The 17627-nt window shown below is 40.5% G+C and overlaps 1 protein-coding gene across 1 annotated transcript in view; it reads right to left on the bottom strand.

Moving 5' to 3' along the window:
- The window catches only part of syn2b (synapsin IIb), a 365015-nt gene that overhangs the window by 98380 nt on the left and 249008 nt on the right, over positions 1 to 17627 (bottom strand). Inside the window, exons 4-5 of the mRNA XM_073072112.1 lie at positions 2370 to 2526; positions 635 to 724 (exon numbers count right to left, since the gene is read on the bottom strand). Of these exons, the coding sequence (XP_072928213.1) occupies positions 635 to 724; positions 2370 to 2526 (247 nt within the window). The remainder of the gene's footprint in view (positions 1 to 634; positions 725 to 2369; positions 2527 to 17627) is intronic.

Here is a 17627-nt window from a genome sequence, read left to right as displayed (position 1 = left end):
GTACTGTAAATGTCTTAACATGCAGGTAGTACCAATGAAACATCATTACAGCATTTTTACCAGATCACAACATTGAGATGTTAAAAATAATGCAAACCTCCTTAAAGACTGTAACTCCCATTGCATTAGATGTGTATTGGATCAATCCACATGAATTTTTATGCATAGCAAAAATGGTTTTTAAAGACATGGAAAACAGCCTCATTAAGTGCATTGGATGTATAATGCCTTCTCCACTTTCCTACACATTAACATCAAATCAACTTATTGTTATACACCCACGATATTTGAAAACCCTGAATCTTGTGTGCTTTTACATTTGGAACTCCTGTGGGCGCCACGGTAGCGTAGCGGTTAGCACGATGCTGTTGCACCTTGGAGTGTCAGAAGCTCGGGGTTCAATTCTGGCGTCCTCTCTGAGGAGTCTCTGCATGCCCTTCCCATGAGATGTTCCGGTTATAAAGCATTGTAAGGTTGTCCTGTGATTATGTTAGGGTTAGATTGGGGTTGTTAGGGCTTACTGGGTTTGGCGCGGCTCGAAAGGCTGGAAGGGCCTATTTTGCGCTTTATCGCTAAATAAATTAATTAATTAGTTAATTGATGTATCCTACAACACAAGGAAAAATTCACTTACCATTTCCTTATGATTTGGATAAAAGACCTGTTCAATCAGTGGAAATTTCTCTGGACCCAGCCTTTTGTAAATGTTCGCCAACTGAGCAAACTGAAACACAACAAAGTCACATTATCATACATGATCCACTATATGTCAGCAACACTTCTGCAGACTTAGTGTCTGCTAATAAAACAAAGCTCTTGACATGCAGATCTGATACTCGCCATTTAGAAACTAATTTTTAAAACTTAATTTTCTCTGGCTTCAAATGGCCTCTCAACCCAAACAACAGCAAAATCATCAATTGCAATGTATGTTTTTTCTATAATTTTTTCTTCACTTTTCTAAGCTTTTTTAAAAAATAATCAAACATTACCTTATAGCAGGGGTTCCTAACTTTTCTTATGCCATGGACCAATACCATTAAGCAACGTGTTTGTGGACCTCAGGTTGGGAGCCTCTGCCTTGTAGCAAAGAGAAAAATAGGAGCTACTCTGCCCTGACTGCTCAGTCCTATCGAGGGGGGTTGTCATATACAAAAGCTTGGGCACCCCTGGTCAAAATGTCTGTTACTGTGAATAGTTAAGTGAGTAGAAGATGAACTAATCTCCAAAAGTCATAAAGTTAAAGATGAAACATTCTTTTCAACAATTTAAGCAAGATTAGTGTATTATTTTTGTTTTGTACAATGTTAGAGTGGAAAAAAGGAAAGGAGCGTCATGCAAAAGTTTGGGCACCCCAAGAGATCTGAGCTCTCAGATAACTTTTACCAAGGTCTCAGACCTTAATTAGCTTGATAGGGATATGGCTTGTTTGCAGTCATCGTTAGGAAAGGCCAGGTGATGCAAATTTCAAAGCTTTATAAATACCCTGACTCCTCAAACCTTGTCTCAACAATCAGCAGCCATGGGCTCCTCTAAGCAGCTGCCTAGCACTCTGAAAATTAAAATAAATGATGCCCACAACGCAGGAGAAGGCTATAAGAAGATACCGAAGTGTTTTCAGGTAGCCGTTTCCTCAGTTCGTAATGTAATTAAGAAATGACAGTTAACAGGAATGGTGGAGGTCAAGTTGAGATCTGGAAGACCAAGAAAAATTTCTGAGAGAACTGCTCGTAGGATTGCTAGAAAGGGAAATCAAAACCCCCGTTTGACTGCAAAAGACCTTCAGGAAGATTTAGCAGACTCTGGAGTGGTGGTGCACTGTTCTACTGTGCAGTGACACCTGCACAAATATGACCTTCATGGAAGAGTCATCAGAAGAAAACCTTTCCTGCGTCCTCACCACAAAATTCAGCGTCAGAAGTTTGCAAAGGAACATTTAAACAAGCCTGAAGCATTTTGGAAACAAGTCCTGTGGACTGATGAAGTTAAAATAGAACTTTCTGGCCAAAATGAGCAAAGGTATGTTTGGAGAAAAATGGGTGCAGAATTCCATGAAAAGAACACCTCTCCAACTGTTAAGCACGGGGGTGGATCAATCATGCTTTGGGCTTATGTTGCAGCCAGTGGCATGGGGAAGATTTCACTGGTAGAGGGAAGAATGAATTCAATTAAATACCAGCAAATTCTGGAAGCAAACATCACACCATCTGTAACAAGAAGTATGGACTGTTTTTGGATTGTGCAAATAAGTGTCAATTTCCCACTGTCTGTTTATAGTGTATGGTGCTTCTTGAGATATTCCAAATTGGATTCTTCTAGTGGAAGTGTGAAGAATAACATGATTAATTCTCTTTAAGTTTTGAACTTACCACCCAAGGCTTGTCACAGAAGTTGTAGATGGATTCTAGAGAATTCACGCTTGGTAGATTTCCATACTGAAAACCTATAATGAAATTACGGAAATCCTCATTTTCCGCCATGCTGTAGGGATGTTGCCTCACAATGACAAAGTCAGGCTTGAAGGATCTGTCAATAAAAGCAAAAAAAAAGTGAAATCAAGCTAATAAAATAATGTTTTTTTTCCTCCTAAAATAACACAGTGTGATAATTGAGAACTCTCCCACAACATTATTCCCAATGAGTACAGCCAGATTATTGATCAGTAATGTACAGATTGATGGGAATAACCAGGGATATTTCACTCCAGGTACCTATATTAGATCACCATTACACAAATAAGGGGGTGCGCCGCTTAACATCCATTCGGACAACGTCCGATCGCATATACGTCCATAGTCCTGATTGGAGAATGTGACGTAGCGGACGTAACCAATCTCATGTATCGCTGGTCTCTTGAGTGTAGTAGTGTTATCTCTGTTTAATTTTCTTTCAAAAATATTACCGTAAAGTACATCATGGCTTCCAAACACAGCAAAACCACTCCTAGTGATAGCAGAAGCAAGAAGTATTGATTTGGAAGTGAAACAAAAGGTTATTAACAATGTGAAGGTGGAATACCAGTGAATGCTATTGCTCGGGATTTAGGCACGTTGCACTCGACAATCACGGCAATTCCTGAAAAACAAAGCTGTTAAAGGATCGGCTTCACTGAAAACTACAAGGCTCACGAAAATGCAAGAGGGACCTATATCGGATATGGAGAAATTGCTAATGACTTGGATTGAGGACCAAACACAAAAGAGAATCCCTCTCAGCATGTTGACGTTCACTGCTAAGGCACGGAGCTTGTTCAAAATGCTTAAAGAAAAAGCAGGACCAGACTACGATATTGAGTTTAGTGCTACCTCTGGGTGGCTCAAGCGCTTCAAGCAACATTTTTCACTGCATAATGTGAAAGTTAGTGGGGGATTTGAAAAGGATGAGGAGATTACAAAGATTAATAAAGCTGTTGTCGACATGGCAAACAACAACCTGAACTTGGACATAGATGATGAGGTCATTGAAGAACTCCTAGAGGTGGCTCCTGAGGAACTAACAAATGAAGAGTTGCTGGAGCTGGAGCAAAAGTGAACAGCTGAAGAAGAGACAAGGGAAAAGGAAGCTGCAGAAGGAGAAGATGAACAGGTACAGATGAGGTTCACTGTTAAGGTGTTAGCCAAATTCTTTGCAAGCCTTAACAGCTTGCTGAAGAGATGGACCCAAACACCAAACACTTTTCACTGATAGGAAGGAATGCTCATGCAGTGTTTGCTGCATATAGAGAAATTTATGAAGAAAAGAACAAGCCAACTGGGTAAACAACACTGGACATACTCCTGAAGAAGCCGACACCTCCTGAAGAAGTGGAACGCTATGAGGAAGCTGAGGACAGTGTTGTGGATGATCCTGATCCTCTGTGATAAATTGTGTGTGATCTCGGCTAAGAAAATGTTTACATAAAAGTTTAAAAAGTGAAAATTTTAAAAGTTTAAAATGAAATAAAAATTATAGTGTATATATTATAGTGTACAGTATACAGTTTTAGTGTAAGTTCTTGGCTATTTAGTCAATACAGGTACACTACAGTACTCCATATAGGTTTGCTAAGTATATAATATGGTATTCACACAACATCCAAATCACATAACGTCTGATTTCACAGAACATATCGTGGACGTTAAGCGACGCATACCTGTAATGGGGCACATATTTGGGAAACCGCAAGTGAATAACATTGTCTGCTCTTTATCTCGGGCACAGCTCTGTTTTATGATAATGGGAGGTGAAGGGTTTGTAGAGAACAAAATGCTTCAGAGATGATAGAATATATTGTTTATCACTTTAAAATTCACAGTAAACTCAGTGTTGATCTGGGCTCAAAAGTGTGTAGGTGGAACAAAAAGAGAGACTTAGGTGTAATGAGTCTATGACAATTGAGCTACGAATGCCTCATGATCAACTTTAATTATCCATATTGAGTATTTAATATGTCGGTAACATTTGAGTGATGTAGTAAATATATTGTTTGATTAAGCATTCTTTGATTTTTAAATAATTCATTACAGATTATATGTAAAAGTAAGTGAATGGCATACATTATTATACCACCTTGACATTATGTGCACGCCTTGCTTAAGACATACATTCCTGGCTCCATCTTTCCTTTCAATTAGTTTTACATCTTGTAATTACAAAATGTAACAGTGGCAACGAGATAGTTCTAAAATGGACCCAAGGCAACTACTTACTGATTAAAATTTTTAAAAAAATGATGTTTGAGTTAAAAAATACATAGCAAGATGTTCAAGTTAAAACAAAATCAGTGTAGCATGTGCCTCTTTGGAAGAGAGAGAGAGAGAGAGGAGGCGGTCGATTAACAAAAAAGGCAGAAAACTAACAAATTCATGAGTTCATAAACAGTGATAATGGGGTGATAATGGGGTGATAATAATAAAACAATTTAAAAATGCAGAGATGGCTGGCTACATCAGGAAGACAGACATGTTCAATCACAGAAGAAATAACTGGATAGTGTATACTGAGTGAATCGAGCTGTATTTTGCAGCAAATGAAATAGCCAATGAAAATCAAGAGCACTTTTGCTGAACGAAGTTGGTTTAAAGGACAACAGTTTGCTTAGAAGTTTAACTGCTCCAGCCAGACCAGCCGAAATGAGATTTGCTGATATTGTGGAAGTACTGCAGCAACATTTAGAACCAATGCAGAATGTTTTTGGTTTCATAAGCAAAATCAAAAGGAAGAGGTGTCCATTTCAGCATATGTGGCTGAATTGAAGAAGTTCTCTGAGCATTGTCTGTTCAGTTCAATGATCGACTTAATGATGCACTGAGAGATCCGCTAGTTTGTGGAACCTTACAAGAAAGCATTCAAAGACGGTTCCTAACTGAAGCACAACTTACATTTAAAAGAGCAGTTGAAATAGCTGTATCAATGCAAACTGCTGACATAGGTGCAATTGAGTTGTAGTCAGGAGAAAGTGAGTGTGAACAAGGTTTCAACATCTAAACACAAACTGGCTTGGCCGAACAAATTGTGTTACTGTTGTGGCAAGGGGTCACATATACCCGAACAATACCGGGTTAAAAGTGAAATTTGTAGAAAATGCAAAGAAGTAGGACACATACAAAAAGCATGTCAAGCAGAAAAAAATAAGTGGACTGTGCAGAGAATGGAAAAAGATAAAAAGTCAAGTTGCATTTCAAAAAGGACACTAATCTGCAAGCTGTTGATAAAAGATATGATAATGATATGAGTGACACAGGACTAGCTACCATTGTTGCACAAGGATTACACAAATGTGCTGAGAAAATTCAATGAGTGGTGGATGCCCTAAGGTCAAAGAATGTGTCGCAGTTGTGGTGCTTTTTACGATTTTTTAATTACTATAAGAGGTTCCTGCCAAACTTGGCTACTGTGCTCCGCCTCTTGGACTCATTATTACAGATAGGAAGGAATGGCAATGGACAAAGCAGTGTGAGGTGGCTTTCCAAACGGTGAAGAAAACGGTGATGTCTTTTCCATAGATGCTGCCTGGCCTGCTGAGTTCCCCCAGCATTTTGTGTGTTATCAGCCACTGGTGTCCATTTCCAATTCACAGAAGGATGTTCCACCAACTCCAGAAGAGATTGGGTCTGTTTCTTGGAGGACACAATTACAAGATCGAGTTCAGGAGGACAACTAATCATGGAAATGCTGATGGATTGTCCCATTTACCCTTGGGAAAGGAAATGCCTGAAAAATTTACAATAGAGGGCACTTCTCTTGACATAGTCTCCCTAATGCATGTCAAAAATCTGCCTGTTACAGCACGGAGGATCTAAAGGGAAAGCAGAAAAGACCCTACACTGTCTCAGGTCTACATGGCCATCCAAAATGGTTGGAATACGCTGCAGAAACTACAGTTCCCCCATTTTTCCCAGCACCAGGATGAACTCACCCTTTACGTAGGTTGCCTTACGTATATGAGACAATGAGACCATAAGGTATAGGAGCAGAATTGTTCAATTTGGCCTGTCGAGTCTGATCCAACATTTCATCATGTGTGATCCATTTTCACTCTCACCTTCAATGCCCTGCCTTCTCTCCGTATCTCTTCATGCCCTGACTAATTGAGAATCTCTCTCTCTCTTCAATGCATTCTATATTGAGTTGTAGTTTATAGCTAAGGAGTGATGTGTATTTAGTATTTCAGTAATATTTGAGTGATATCATAAATATATTGTTTGATTAAGTATTTTTTGTTGTTTAAATAATTTATTATGGATTATATGTAAACGTACAGAAATGACATCCATCATTATGACACCGTTATTATGCGTGCCTTGCTTGAAGAAAAACAAAGCTAGGATGCACATTCTTGGCTCCCTATTTCCTTTCAATTAGTTTTATGTTTGGGAGTTACAAAACACAACGGCCCTCTCTGCAAAATCTGGTTTGATCAAGCTCAAAGCAATTATTAGTCAAAAATCAAGTACAGGCTTTACTGAAGACAAATGTCAACACTGTGTTTCATATTAATGTATGGACCCAAATCACTTGAGAAAAATATCTCACTGCACACAAAGACATGCTCAGTAGAACATAGCTTTCCTCAGCAAGATTACGAAACCACCACAAGAAACTCAAGAAGTGCATTCTAAATAAAAGGACTACCAGAACACGAACCTGGAATAAATCTCTGGTAGAAGAATGTGTAGATGCTGCCTGACCTGCTGGGTTCCTCCATCATTTTGTTCTGGATTTGCAGCATCTGCAGAATCTCATGTTTATAAATTACTGATGCCTTTGCTTGCTGATATTGTCTGAAGGAGACCCAACAAGCTCCACCTAAAATGGTTTTACTCTCCCAGTAGATGTGAAAGATATAAAACTGACACAAAGATATCAGGGTGCAATTTTATTTGAATTGAGGCCATGTGAGTTTATCTAAGCGTTGACTGAGCAGCACAACTACAAGGGGAGACCAAAGAGTAACTCACAAAAACCTCACATTCTGTATTTAAAAGATGAGGAGTTAATGACGTCGGATATAGTGTTTGGATTACATGTCACCACATTTCTGAACTTGGGGTGTTGGAGTTCAGAGTTCAATTACCTTAAGTCTATAAGATATAGGTGCAGAAGTAGGCAATTTGGCCCATCGAGTCTGCTCTGCCATTCAATCATGGGCTGATCCAATTCTTTCAGTCATCCCCACTCCCCTGTTTTCACTTCATACCCTTCAATGCCCTGGCTAATCGAGAACCTATCTATCTCTGCCTTAAGTGCACCCAATGACTTGGCCTCCACAGCCACTTGTGGGAACAAATTCCACAGATTTACCACCCTCTGACTGAAGTAACTTCTCCGCATCTCAGTTCTAGAAGGACATTCTTCAATCCCGAAGTCATGCCCTCTTGTCCTAGAATCCCCTACCATGGGAAATAACTTTGCCATATCTAATCTGTTCAGGCCTTTTAACATTCAGAATGTTTCTATGAGATCCCCCCTTTCTCCAGAACTCTGGGGAATACAGCCTAAGAGCTGCCAGACGTTCCTCATACAGTAACCCTTTCATTCCTGTAATCATCTTTGTGTATCTTCTCTGAACCCTCTCCAATGTCAGTATATCCTTTCTAAAATAAGGAGCCCAAAACTGCACACAATACTCCAAGTGTGGTCTCACGAATGCCTTATAGAGCCTCAACATCACATCTCTGCCCTTATATTCTATACCTCTAGAAATGAATGCCAAAATTGCATTCACCTTCTTCACAACCGACTCAACCTGGAGGTTAACCTTTAGGGTATCTTCCACAAGGACTCCCAAGTCCCTTTGCATCTCTGCATTTTGAATTCTCTCCACATCTAAATAATAGTCTGCCTGTTTATTTCTTCCACCAAAGTACATGAACATACACTTTCCAACATTGTATTTCATTTGCCACTTCTTTGCCCATTCCCCTAAACTATCTAAGTCTCTCTGCAGGCTCTGTTTCCTCAACACGACCCACTCCTCCACCTATCTTTGTATCATCTGCAAATTTAGCCACAAATCCATTAATATCATAGTCCAAATCATTGGCATATATAGTAAAAAGCAGCAGTCCCAACACCGACCCCTATGGAACTCCACTGGTAACCAGCAGCCAGCCAGAATAGGATCCCTTTATTCCCACTCTGTTTTCTGCCAACCAGCCGATGCTCCACCCATGCTAGTAACTTCCCTATAATTCCATGGGCTCTTATCTTGCTAAGCAGCCTCATGTGCGGCACCTTGTCAACGGCCTTCTGAAACACCAAGTACACCATGTCTACCGCATCTCCTTTGTCCACCCTGCTTGTAATTTCCTCAAAGAATTGCAGTAGGTTTGTCAGGCAGGATTTTCCTTTTAGGAAACCATTCTGGCTTTGGCCTATCTTGTCATGTGCCTCCAGGTACTCCGTAATCTCATCCCTAACAATCGATTCCAACAACTTCCCAACCACTGATGTCAGGATAACAGGTCTATAGTTTCCTTTCTGCTGCCTCCCACTCTTCTTAAATAGCAGAGTAACATTTACAATTTTTCAGTCATCCAGTACAACGCCAGAATCTATCAATTCTTGAAAGATCATCGTAAGTGCCTCCACAATCTCTCCAGCTACTTCCTTCAGAACCTGAGAGTGCATTCCATCAGGTCCAGGAGAGTTATCTTTGTTGCCTGACTATCCACACGATCAATGCCTCCCATTGGTCAGAGCACATCCCTTCTCTATCACCTGCCTATCCTCCCTCTCGCACTGTACCCAAGCTTTCTCTATTTGTGAGCCAACCGCCTCTTCCTCCCTCTCTTCAGTTTGGTTCCCACTCCCCTCCCCCCCCCAGCAATCCTAGTTTAAACTCTCCCCAATAGGCTTAGCAAACCTAAGGATTGCTTGTGCATGGGAAGGGGGAAGGGGGCTTTGGGGTTCTAATGCTTTTCTGCCATTTGTTCCTTGGGTTTTATTCCCTCACTGTTCTGTGGATGTCTGTGAAGAGCAAGAATATCAGCTTGTATACTGAATGTATTCTCTGACATAAAATTGAACTGTTGAGTGCTGGAAAACCTCAGCAAGTCAGACAGCTTCTATGGAAAGAGAACCGGAACAACTGTTTTCGCTCTTTGACCTGAAACATTAACTCTGTTTCTCCTTGCATGATGCTGTAGAACCTGCTGGGCATTTCCAGCATTTTCTGTCTGTTATTACTTGGAAGAGAGATAAAAACTGAAAGCAATTGGTGAAGTTTGCGAGAGACACCTTTTAAAAGCTATACACAGACAGCTCAGAATAATGCAGAAAAGATTTCTCAATTGAAAACAATTAAAAACACTTTCAAAAAATGTAAAATAAGCAATCACCATTAAATTGGCGTTGGTTAACTGCATACAAACAGAAAGTGAAACCAGATTACTCATTTTTTTTCATTTATATGGCAAGTAAATAACCATAGGCCCTTTCCTGTATGATCTATAAATTGCCACTATCAGCTCACATGTTCAGGTATCCCAGTCAGTTGCTTTAAACAGACATTTGATGACATTTTACACTAATCGTGGCCTAAGAGACGATCCTGCTTGTCTAACTGGGTGACTGGGCATTCCTGTCACACCACTCCCCTTCAACCGGAACTATGTACAAAATCAAATCCAGCATGAAGGGTGGCTAACAGACTCACCCTGACCACTTCTCAAAGTTCACAATTCAAAGTGCATTCATTATCAAAGTACGTAAACATTATAGAACCTTGAGACTCATCTCCTTACAGGCAGCTACAAGACAAAGAAACCCAAAAGAACCCATTAAAAAAACAAGAGTGGCAAATACCCAACGTGCAGAGAAGGAAAAAACAAGTTGATGCACCATCAATAACTCACTCTGAGACGTAAAAGCGAGGTATCGGCTTTTATTGACTGGAAGAAGGAACAAGCAGTGAGTGACCACCATACTACATCCTGGAGACTGAGAGGCCGGGCTCAGGCCCCAATTGCCTTTATACAGGGATCTGTGGGAGGAGCCACAGGAGCAGTCATCAGGGGCGTGTCCAGACAGGTATATGTAGTTCACCACACAAGTCATGCAAACGATAAAAGCAAGCACATAGCATTCTGAACTGAAATCGGCAAAGAGTCTTTGCACCGATCTTCAGTTCTGTGCAGATTTGAGTAAATGTTGCGGAGGAGTGAGCTGAAATGGTCTATCCCTCGCCTCAGACCCCTACAACCTGACCTTTTCAATCCGGCTCGACGCCTAAATTGATGTTCAATCATTGGGTTCAGTCACTTCAATACATTCTGGGGCCTGGACCCCATGCCTCGATTCGGCCAGTACTTGTGAAATTTTTTTTTCTCTTTTCAAATCTTCTTCTTATTATTATCATCCAAAATTAAGAAGAGTACATCGAAGTAGGTAACACTTACAAAGTCTCAAGGGAAAAAAACATTGTTTTAAAGATCAAAAAATTTGGTGACAAAAAAAAGAAAAAAAACCCTACTAAAGCAAAGAAAAGAGAGGGAAAAAACCCATTAGGTGTTCAAGCCTGGAGCCATGTGTCATACAAGAAGCTTCTAAAGATAAACATCAAACCGCCAACAAGAAAGAATGTACCAAAATTTACAATTAGATTGTGGAGGAAGTCTATCAATTAACTCAAATGATAGTAACGATCAAATGAACCCCACCTTTTCTCAAAATCAAACATAGATTCAAAGGTTTGATTTCTAATTTTCTCCAAACTAAGACATAGCATCACTTGAGAGAACCATTGTGACGGAGTGGGAGCCGACGAGTACTTGTGAATTTTTGATTGGGTATACAATATGTGGATTCATTCCTGGCGTACTGAGTTTAGTTTAACAATAACATTGTGGTATAAGTAAAGCTGAAGTTCCTAAAATTCCACTTTAGGCAAATAGTCAAAATTGCAAGAACCAATAATTGAAACTTAGCATCATCTTTCTCATTCTGGTGACCCTTCTGCGATAACGCCTGGTTCTCATAATTTATTCAATTTTTAAACTACAATTATATCATTTGGCTAAAGATCTGACATCTTGAATACTTGATTTCCCAATGGATAGAAAATTGTCTTATATTTGCCAGGGACAACTCAGTCTGCAGGTGTTTCAGATAAATATGCAAAACTTAAAACTGACAAAATTCCTGTTCTAAATGGACAAAGATAATCATGGGTCATGAAGGAGCCTTAGTAGCTAATTTTCAAAATGATGGCTTCTGTAATGAATTACAAAGCACTCCTGTGATTCTGCTTAACCATGTAAGCCTGATACCTTTGTTTAAAAAGCATAACAAAGCTGACTGAGGCAGGTAACTAATATTAGCAAAGGCTAAAACAACAAAGCATATTCCAGAGGATAGGCTGGAGTAGTGCAAGGAAGAGAAGGCAGAAATAAAGCAAAGATTTGCAGATGTTGGCCATACAGTGTAACAAATTATCATGAAAAAGGTCAGCAAACCTTACATAAACAGAGTGATTTCTAAAGTTGTTGTGAGAAAAACAGGATCTAGTTTAATGGTATGAGGTAATTGTAAACATGATGAAAGAAATATGAAGTGTCAGAGGTTACAGCGGGACATTGATAGGATGCAAAACTGGGCTGAGAAGTGACAGATGGAGTTCAACCCAGATAAGTGTGAGGTGGTTCATTTTGGTAGGTCAAATATGATGGCAGAATATAGTATTAATGGTAAGACTCTTGGCAGTGTGGAGGATCAGAGGGACCTTGGGGTCCGAGTCCATAGGACGCTCAAAGCTGCTGTGCAGGTTGACTCTGTGGTTAAGAAGACATACGGTGCATTGGCCTTCATCAATTGTGGTATTGAATTTAGGAGCTGAGAGGTAATGTTGCAGCTAAATAGGACCCTGGTCAGATCCCACTTGGAGTACTGTGCTCAGTTCTGGTCGCCTCACTACAGGAAGGATGTGGAAACCATAGAAAGGGTGCAGAGGAGATTTACAAGGATGTTGCCTGGATTGGGGAGCATTCCTTATGAGAATAGGCTGAGTGAACTTGGCCTTTTCTCCTTGGAGCAACGGAGGATGAGAGGTAACCTGATAGAGGTGTACAAGATGATGAGAGGCATTGATTGTGTGGATAGTCAGAGGTTTTTTTTCCCAGGGCTGAAATAGCTAGCGCAAGAGGGCACAGTTTTAAGGTGCTTAAGAGTAGGTACAAAGGAGATGTCAGGGGTAAGTTTTTAACGCAGAGAGTGCTGAATGTATGGAATGGGCTGCCAGCGATGATGGTGGAGGCTGATACAATAGGGTCTTTTAAGAGATTCCTGGATAGGTACATGGAGCTTAGAAAAATAGAGGGCTATGTGTAACCCAAGGTAATTTCTAAGGTAAGGACATGTTTGGTACAGCATTGTGGGCTGAAGGGCCTGTATTGTGCTGTAGGTTTTCTATGTTTCTCTGAAATGCTATTGGACTACTTTCTTATTTCTTTTATTTCTCTAATGCTAGCTCTTATTGTCACGAGGTACAAAAGAAAGATAAGAAAGTTTTAGAGGATGCAAAGCTTTTAAGTTCAAAAAGTTAAGTACTTAAAATGCATGAAGAAATTATTATAAGAGGGCTTCTACATGTTAGGACTGAAAACTAAATTTAAACAGCTATCAGTCAAAACTATTTGATAAAAAAACACAAGAAATAAGTTATTAAGCAAAGGGAAAAACAGTGAAATTACTAAGACAGCAATGGTGAGACATAGTCTGGAAGGAAGGCACTAAACCAGGCAGAGTCAGGTAAATGCCAGAGTCTGCACATGTTCTATTTCTCTGATATCCACTTCTTAATGCAGCCAGGAGAATCATAGCAAGTTTGAACTTTTATAGGAGACTTCCTGAACATATTATAAGCTTAACTTCACATCTGCCCACTGTTATGATCCACACTGTGTGAGAACAAAGGCCTTATCATGCATTGGAGTTAGAACCATAGAACATTACAGCACAGAAACAGGTCTTCTGGCCCTTCTTGGCTGTGCCAAACCATTTTTCTGCCTAGTCCCACTGACCTGCACCGGGATCATATCCCTGCATAACCCTCTCATCCATATACCTGTCCAAGTTTTTCTTAAATGTTAAAAGTGAGCCTGCATTTACCACTTCATCTGGCAGCTCATTCCACATTCCCACCACCCTCTGTGTGAAGAAGCCCCCATTAATGTTTCCTTTAAACTTTTTCCCCTTCACCCTTAACCCATGTCCTCTGGTTTTTTTCTCCCCTATCCTCAGTGGAAAAAGCCTGCTTGCATTCACTCTATCTATACCCATCATAATTTTATACACCTCTATCAAGTCTCCCCTCATTCTTCTACGTTCCAGGGAATAAAGTCCTAACCTATTCAACCTTTCTCTGTAACTCAGTTTCTCAAGTCCCGGCAACATCCTTGTAAACCTTCTCTGCACTCTTTCAACCTTATTAATATCCTTCCTGTAATTTGGTGACCAAAACTACATACAATACTCCAAATTCTGCCTCACCAATGCCTTATACAACCTCACCATAACATTTCAACTCTTATACTCAATACCTTGATTTATAAAGGCTAATATACCAAAAGCTCTCTTTACTACCCTATCTACCTATGACGCCACTTTTAGGGAATTTTGTATCTGTATTCCTAGATCCCTCTGTTCTACTGCACTCCTCAGTGTCCTACCATCTATCTTGTATGTTCTACCTTGGTTTGTCCTTCCAAAGTGCAATACCTCACACTCGTCTGTATTAAGCTCCATCTACCATTTTTCAGCCCACTTTTTGAGCAGGTCCAGATCCCTCTGCAAGCTTTGAAAACCTTCCTCACTGTCCACTGCACCTCCAATCTTTGTATCATCAGCAAATTTGCTGATCCAATTTACCACATTATCATCCAGATCATTGATATAGATGACAAATAACAATGGACCCAGCACTGCTCCCTGTGGCACACCACTAGTCACAGGCCTCCACTCAGAGAAGCAATCCTCCACTACCACTCTCTGGCTTCTCCCACTGAGCCAATGTCTAATCCTGTTAAGTTGTAGTAATGCACACTCAGAATAATTCATTGTGTGCAACTGCACAACTAGAAGGTTCAAGTACCGGTGGATCAAATTCACTAGCCTGAGCGATTATGTTATGTTCTTCTGTGAAATCTACTGATCCACAGAAGTGAAATGCCGTGGAGAGTAAATTCAGAACAAAGCACTCACAGCACGTATCTTATAAACTGGCAAATGTAATGGAATATGTAAAGTAAAATCTATTCCATTGATTATTCAACTAGAACCCTGCAGACTGTTCAGTTGATTTATAGTTTTTGATCTGAAACTTGTGGCCATACAAACTTCTAGTCCTAACATCAATGATAAATGAACAAACACAGTACCTCCATTAAGATGCAAAATGTTGCCAAGTATTTTCTCTTACATTTATAGTGGCTTTCCATTTTATTGCTCCAGAATTAACCATTAATCACAAAAATGTCAATGTACCCAAGAAGATTTCAAACCACAAATCATAAACACATCAATTTCTTTAACGTCCAGTAATTCTTCCTTCCTTCCTCTTTTCTCGTTTTACTTTCCCCATTCTGACTCCCATCTTACCCCTTCTCTTCTCCTCCACTGTGCCTATCACCTCCCTTTGGTGCCTCTCCTTCTTCCCTTTCTCCCATGGTCCACTGTCCTCTCCTATCAAATTTCTTCTTCTTCGGTCCTTTACCGCTTCCACCTATCACTTCCCAGCTTTTTCTCTATCTCCTCTCCCCCACCCTTCTCCTCCCCTCCCCACCTTTGTATTCTGGCTTCCTCTCCAGTTTTGACGAAGGTTCTTGGCTCAAAACGTCAATTGTTTATTCCCCCTCTGCATGTGACTAACGTGCTGAGTTCCTCCTGCTCTTTGTGTGTGTGTTCAAACCACAAATGGCCTGTAGCTGAAATCATTTGGCTGTGAAGAGGAGCCTGCAGGTGGGATGCTTCTGGCCATAGCTCAGCCTAGAAGGGCCAATGCCAAGTGTAGTGACTTGGAGAGTAAATTTAGCATAAGGCACTTGTAAAATTAGCCTACTGAATTGGCAAATTTAAATGGAATATTCAAAATAAAATCCACCAGTCTGCTGGAGGGAACAGATATAAACATTTTGTGTGAATATTGTAAACATTACATTACTGAGCAAAAGTATATATATATATATCTATATATATATATAGATATAGATATAGATATAGCTAAGACTTTTGCACACTACTGTATATCAATAAATTGAAGGCAGCTTAGGGTTGCTTACAATAATCCCATCGTATCAGAAAAGGATGGCTAGAAGTTTGAATCAAAAACAGAGAATGGAAATGCACAGAATAAAAATGCAATTCAAGTGGAAACATATTAAATTTAAAAAATAATGAAAAGGAAATACTGCTCTGTGAAGAGAGTGACGAGGTGAATGGTTAGAAATTGCTACAATCCACACTTACTGCTAGTATTGGGAAATTTAAAACTCGAGGGCCTAGATTTATGGTGAATGGGAAAAAATTTAAAGGGGACCTGAGAAACAACTTTTTAATAGAGGGAGTGATGGATATGCAGAACATGTTGCCAGAGGAGGTGATAGAGGTGGATATAACTAACATATTTACAAGAAACATCCAAGGGTGGCTTGGCCCTCAGAACCAGCAGTTACCTCAGAAGTGTGGCAAGAGGGCTGGGATGTAGGTGAAGTGAGAAGAGTATGGGTTAAAGACCTCTCTCCCCAGAATACAACTAGCTAATGTCCAGGTCACTGAGAACAAACCTGATGAAATAAGGGCAAGACTGACCAACCAAAGAGTACCTAGAGACTGTTGAGTGCTATGTTTCACTGAAACATGGCTTCCACCCACTTCAAATTACAGTGACATTCAACCGAGGGCTTGTCAATTCACTGGATAGACTGTACGGTGCCTTCAGGCAAAGAAGGAGGTGGAGGGATCTGCTTCTTAGTCAATTCCTTGTACTGCTCAGATCTGATAGTTCTGATGAGCTCCTGCTCACCCAACAAGGAATATCTAACAGCAAAGTGTCACCCATAACAGCTGCAATGGGTATTCACTTCAGCTAATCTGATGGAAGTCTGCATCCCACCTCAGACAGACACAAAGCTTGCACTCAGTCAACTACACTCTATGGTCAAATCCTTGAAATGTGATACCCAGAAGCTCTTTTCATCATTGCCGGTGACTTCAGCCAGGTCAACTTCAAGAGTGAGTTACCATGGTAATACCAGCATGTCTCCTGTCCTGTCAGAGGACCAAACACTTTGGACCATTGTTATACAACCATTGAATAGGCCTGGTGAGCCGCATCTCAAGAAATGATTAATCAAAGTACAGGAAGGAGATAGAGAGCCTCGTGAGCCATTCCCTGTCCACACTTTGGTAAATCAGACCACCAGGCTGTTTTGTTACTCCCCACATCCAAACAGAAGCTAAAATGGGGCAATACAGAAAAGTAAAGAAGGTGTACGGTGTATTGACCTTCATCAATCGTGGAATTGAATTTAGGAGCCGAGCGGTAATGTTGCAGTTACATAGGACCCTGGTCAGACCCCACTTGGAGTACTGTGCTCAGTTCTGGTCGCCTCACTACAGGAAGGATATGGAAGCCATAGAAAGGGTGCAGAGGAGATTTACAAGGATGTTGCCTGGTCTGAGGAAACAGATGAGATTCTTTGAGTAGGTAGACTGCTCCATGGTCAGAGGCTCAGCTGTCAGCCTAGATGAGCATGCCACTACCATCACAGACTTTATCAGTAACTATGCTGAGGACTGTGTACCAAAGAAGACAATATGGGTGTTTCTAAAATAGAAGCCATGCATGAACCAGGACATCCACTCTCTTATGAAGTCTAGGTCTGCAGCATTTAACCTGGCTTTTACATGACCTTTGTAAAGCTATTGGAGATGCTGAGTATCAAGCCTCAGTTCAGCAGTCAGCTGTGGCCAGGCTTACAAAATCAAGCTGGGCAGATGAGGTGGCATATGGCATGTTTGCCTTTATGCATCTGGGAATTAAGTTCAAGAACCAATAAAGTTATGATTCAGATTTATGAAACTCTGGTTCGGCCACATCTGGAGTATTGCATTCAGTTCTGGTTGCTCCATTACAGGAGGGATGCCATGGC

This window comes from Hemitrygon akajei, chromosome 19 (assembly GCF_048418815.1).
Source record: "Hemitrygon akajei chromosome 19, sHemAka1.3, whole genome shotgun sequence".
NCBI lineage: Eukaryota > Metazoa > Chordata > Chondrichthyes > Myliobatiformes > Dasyatidae > Hemitrygon > Hemitrygon akajei.
This window is presented reverse-complemented; position numbering and strand designations above follow the sequence as displayed.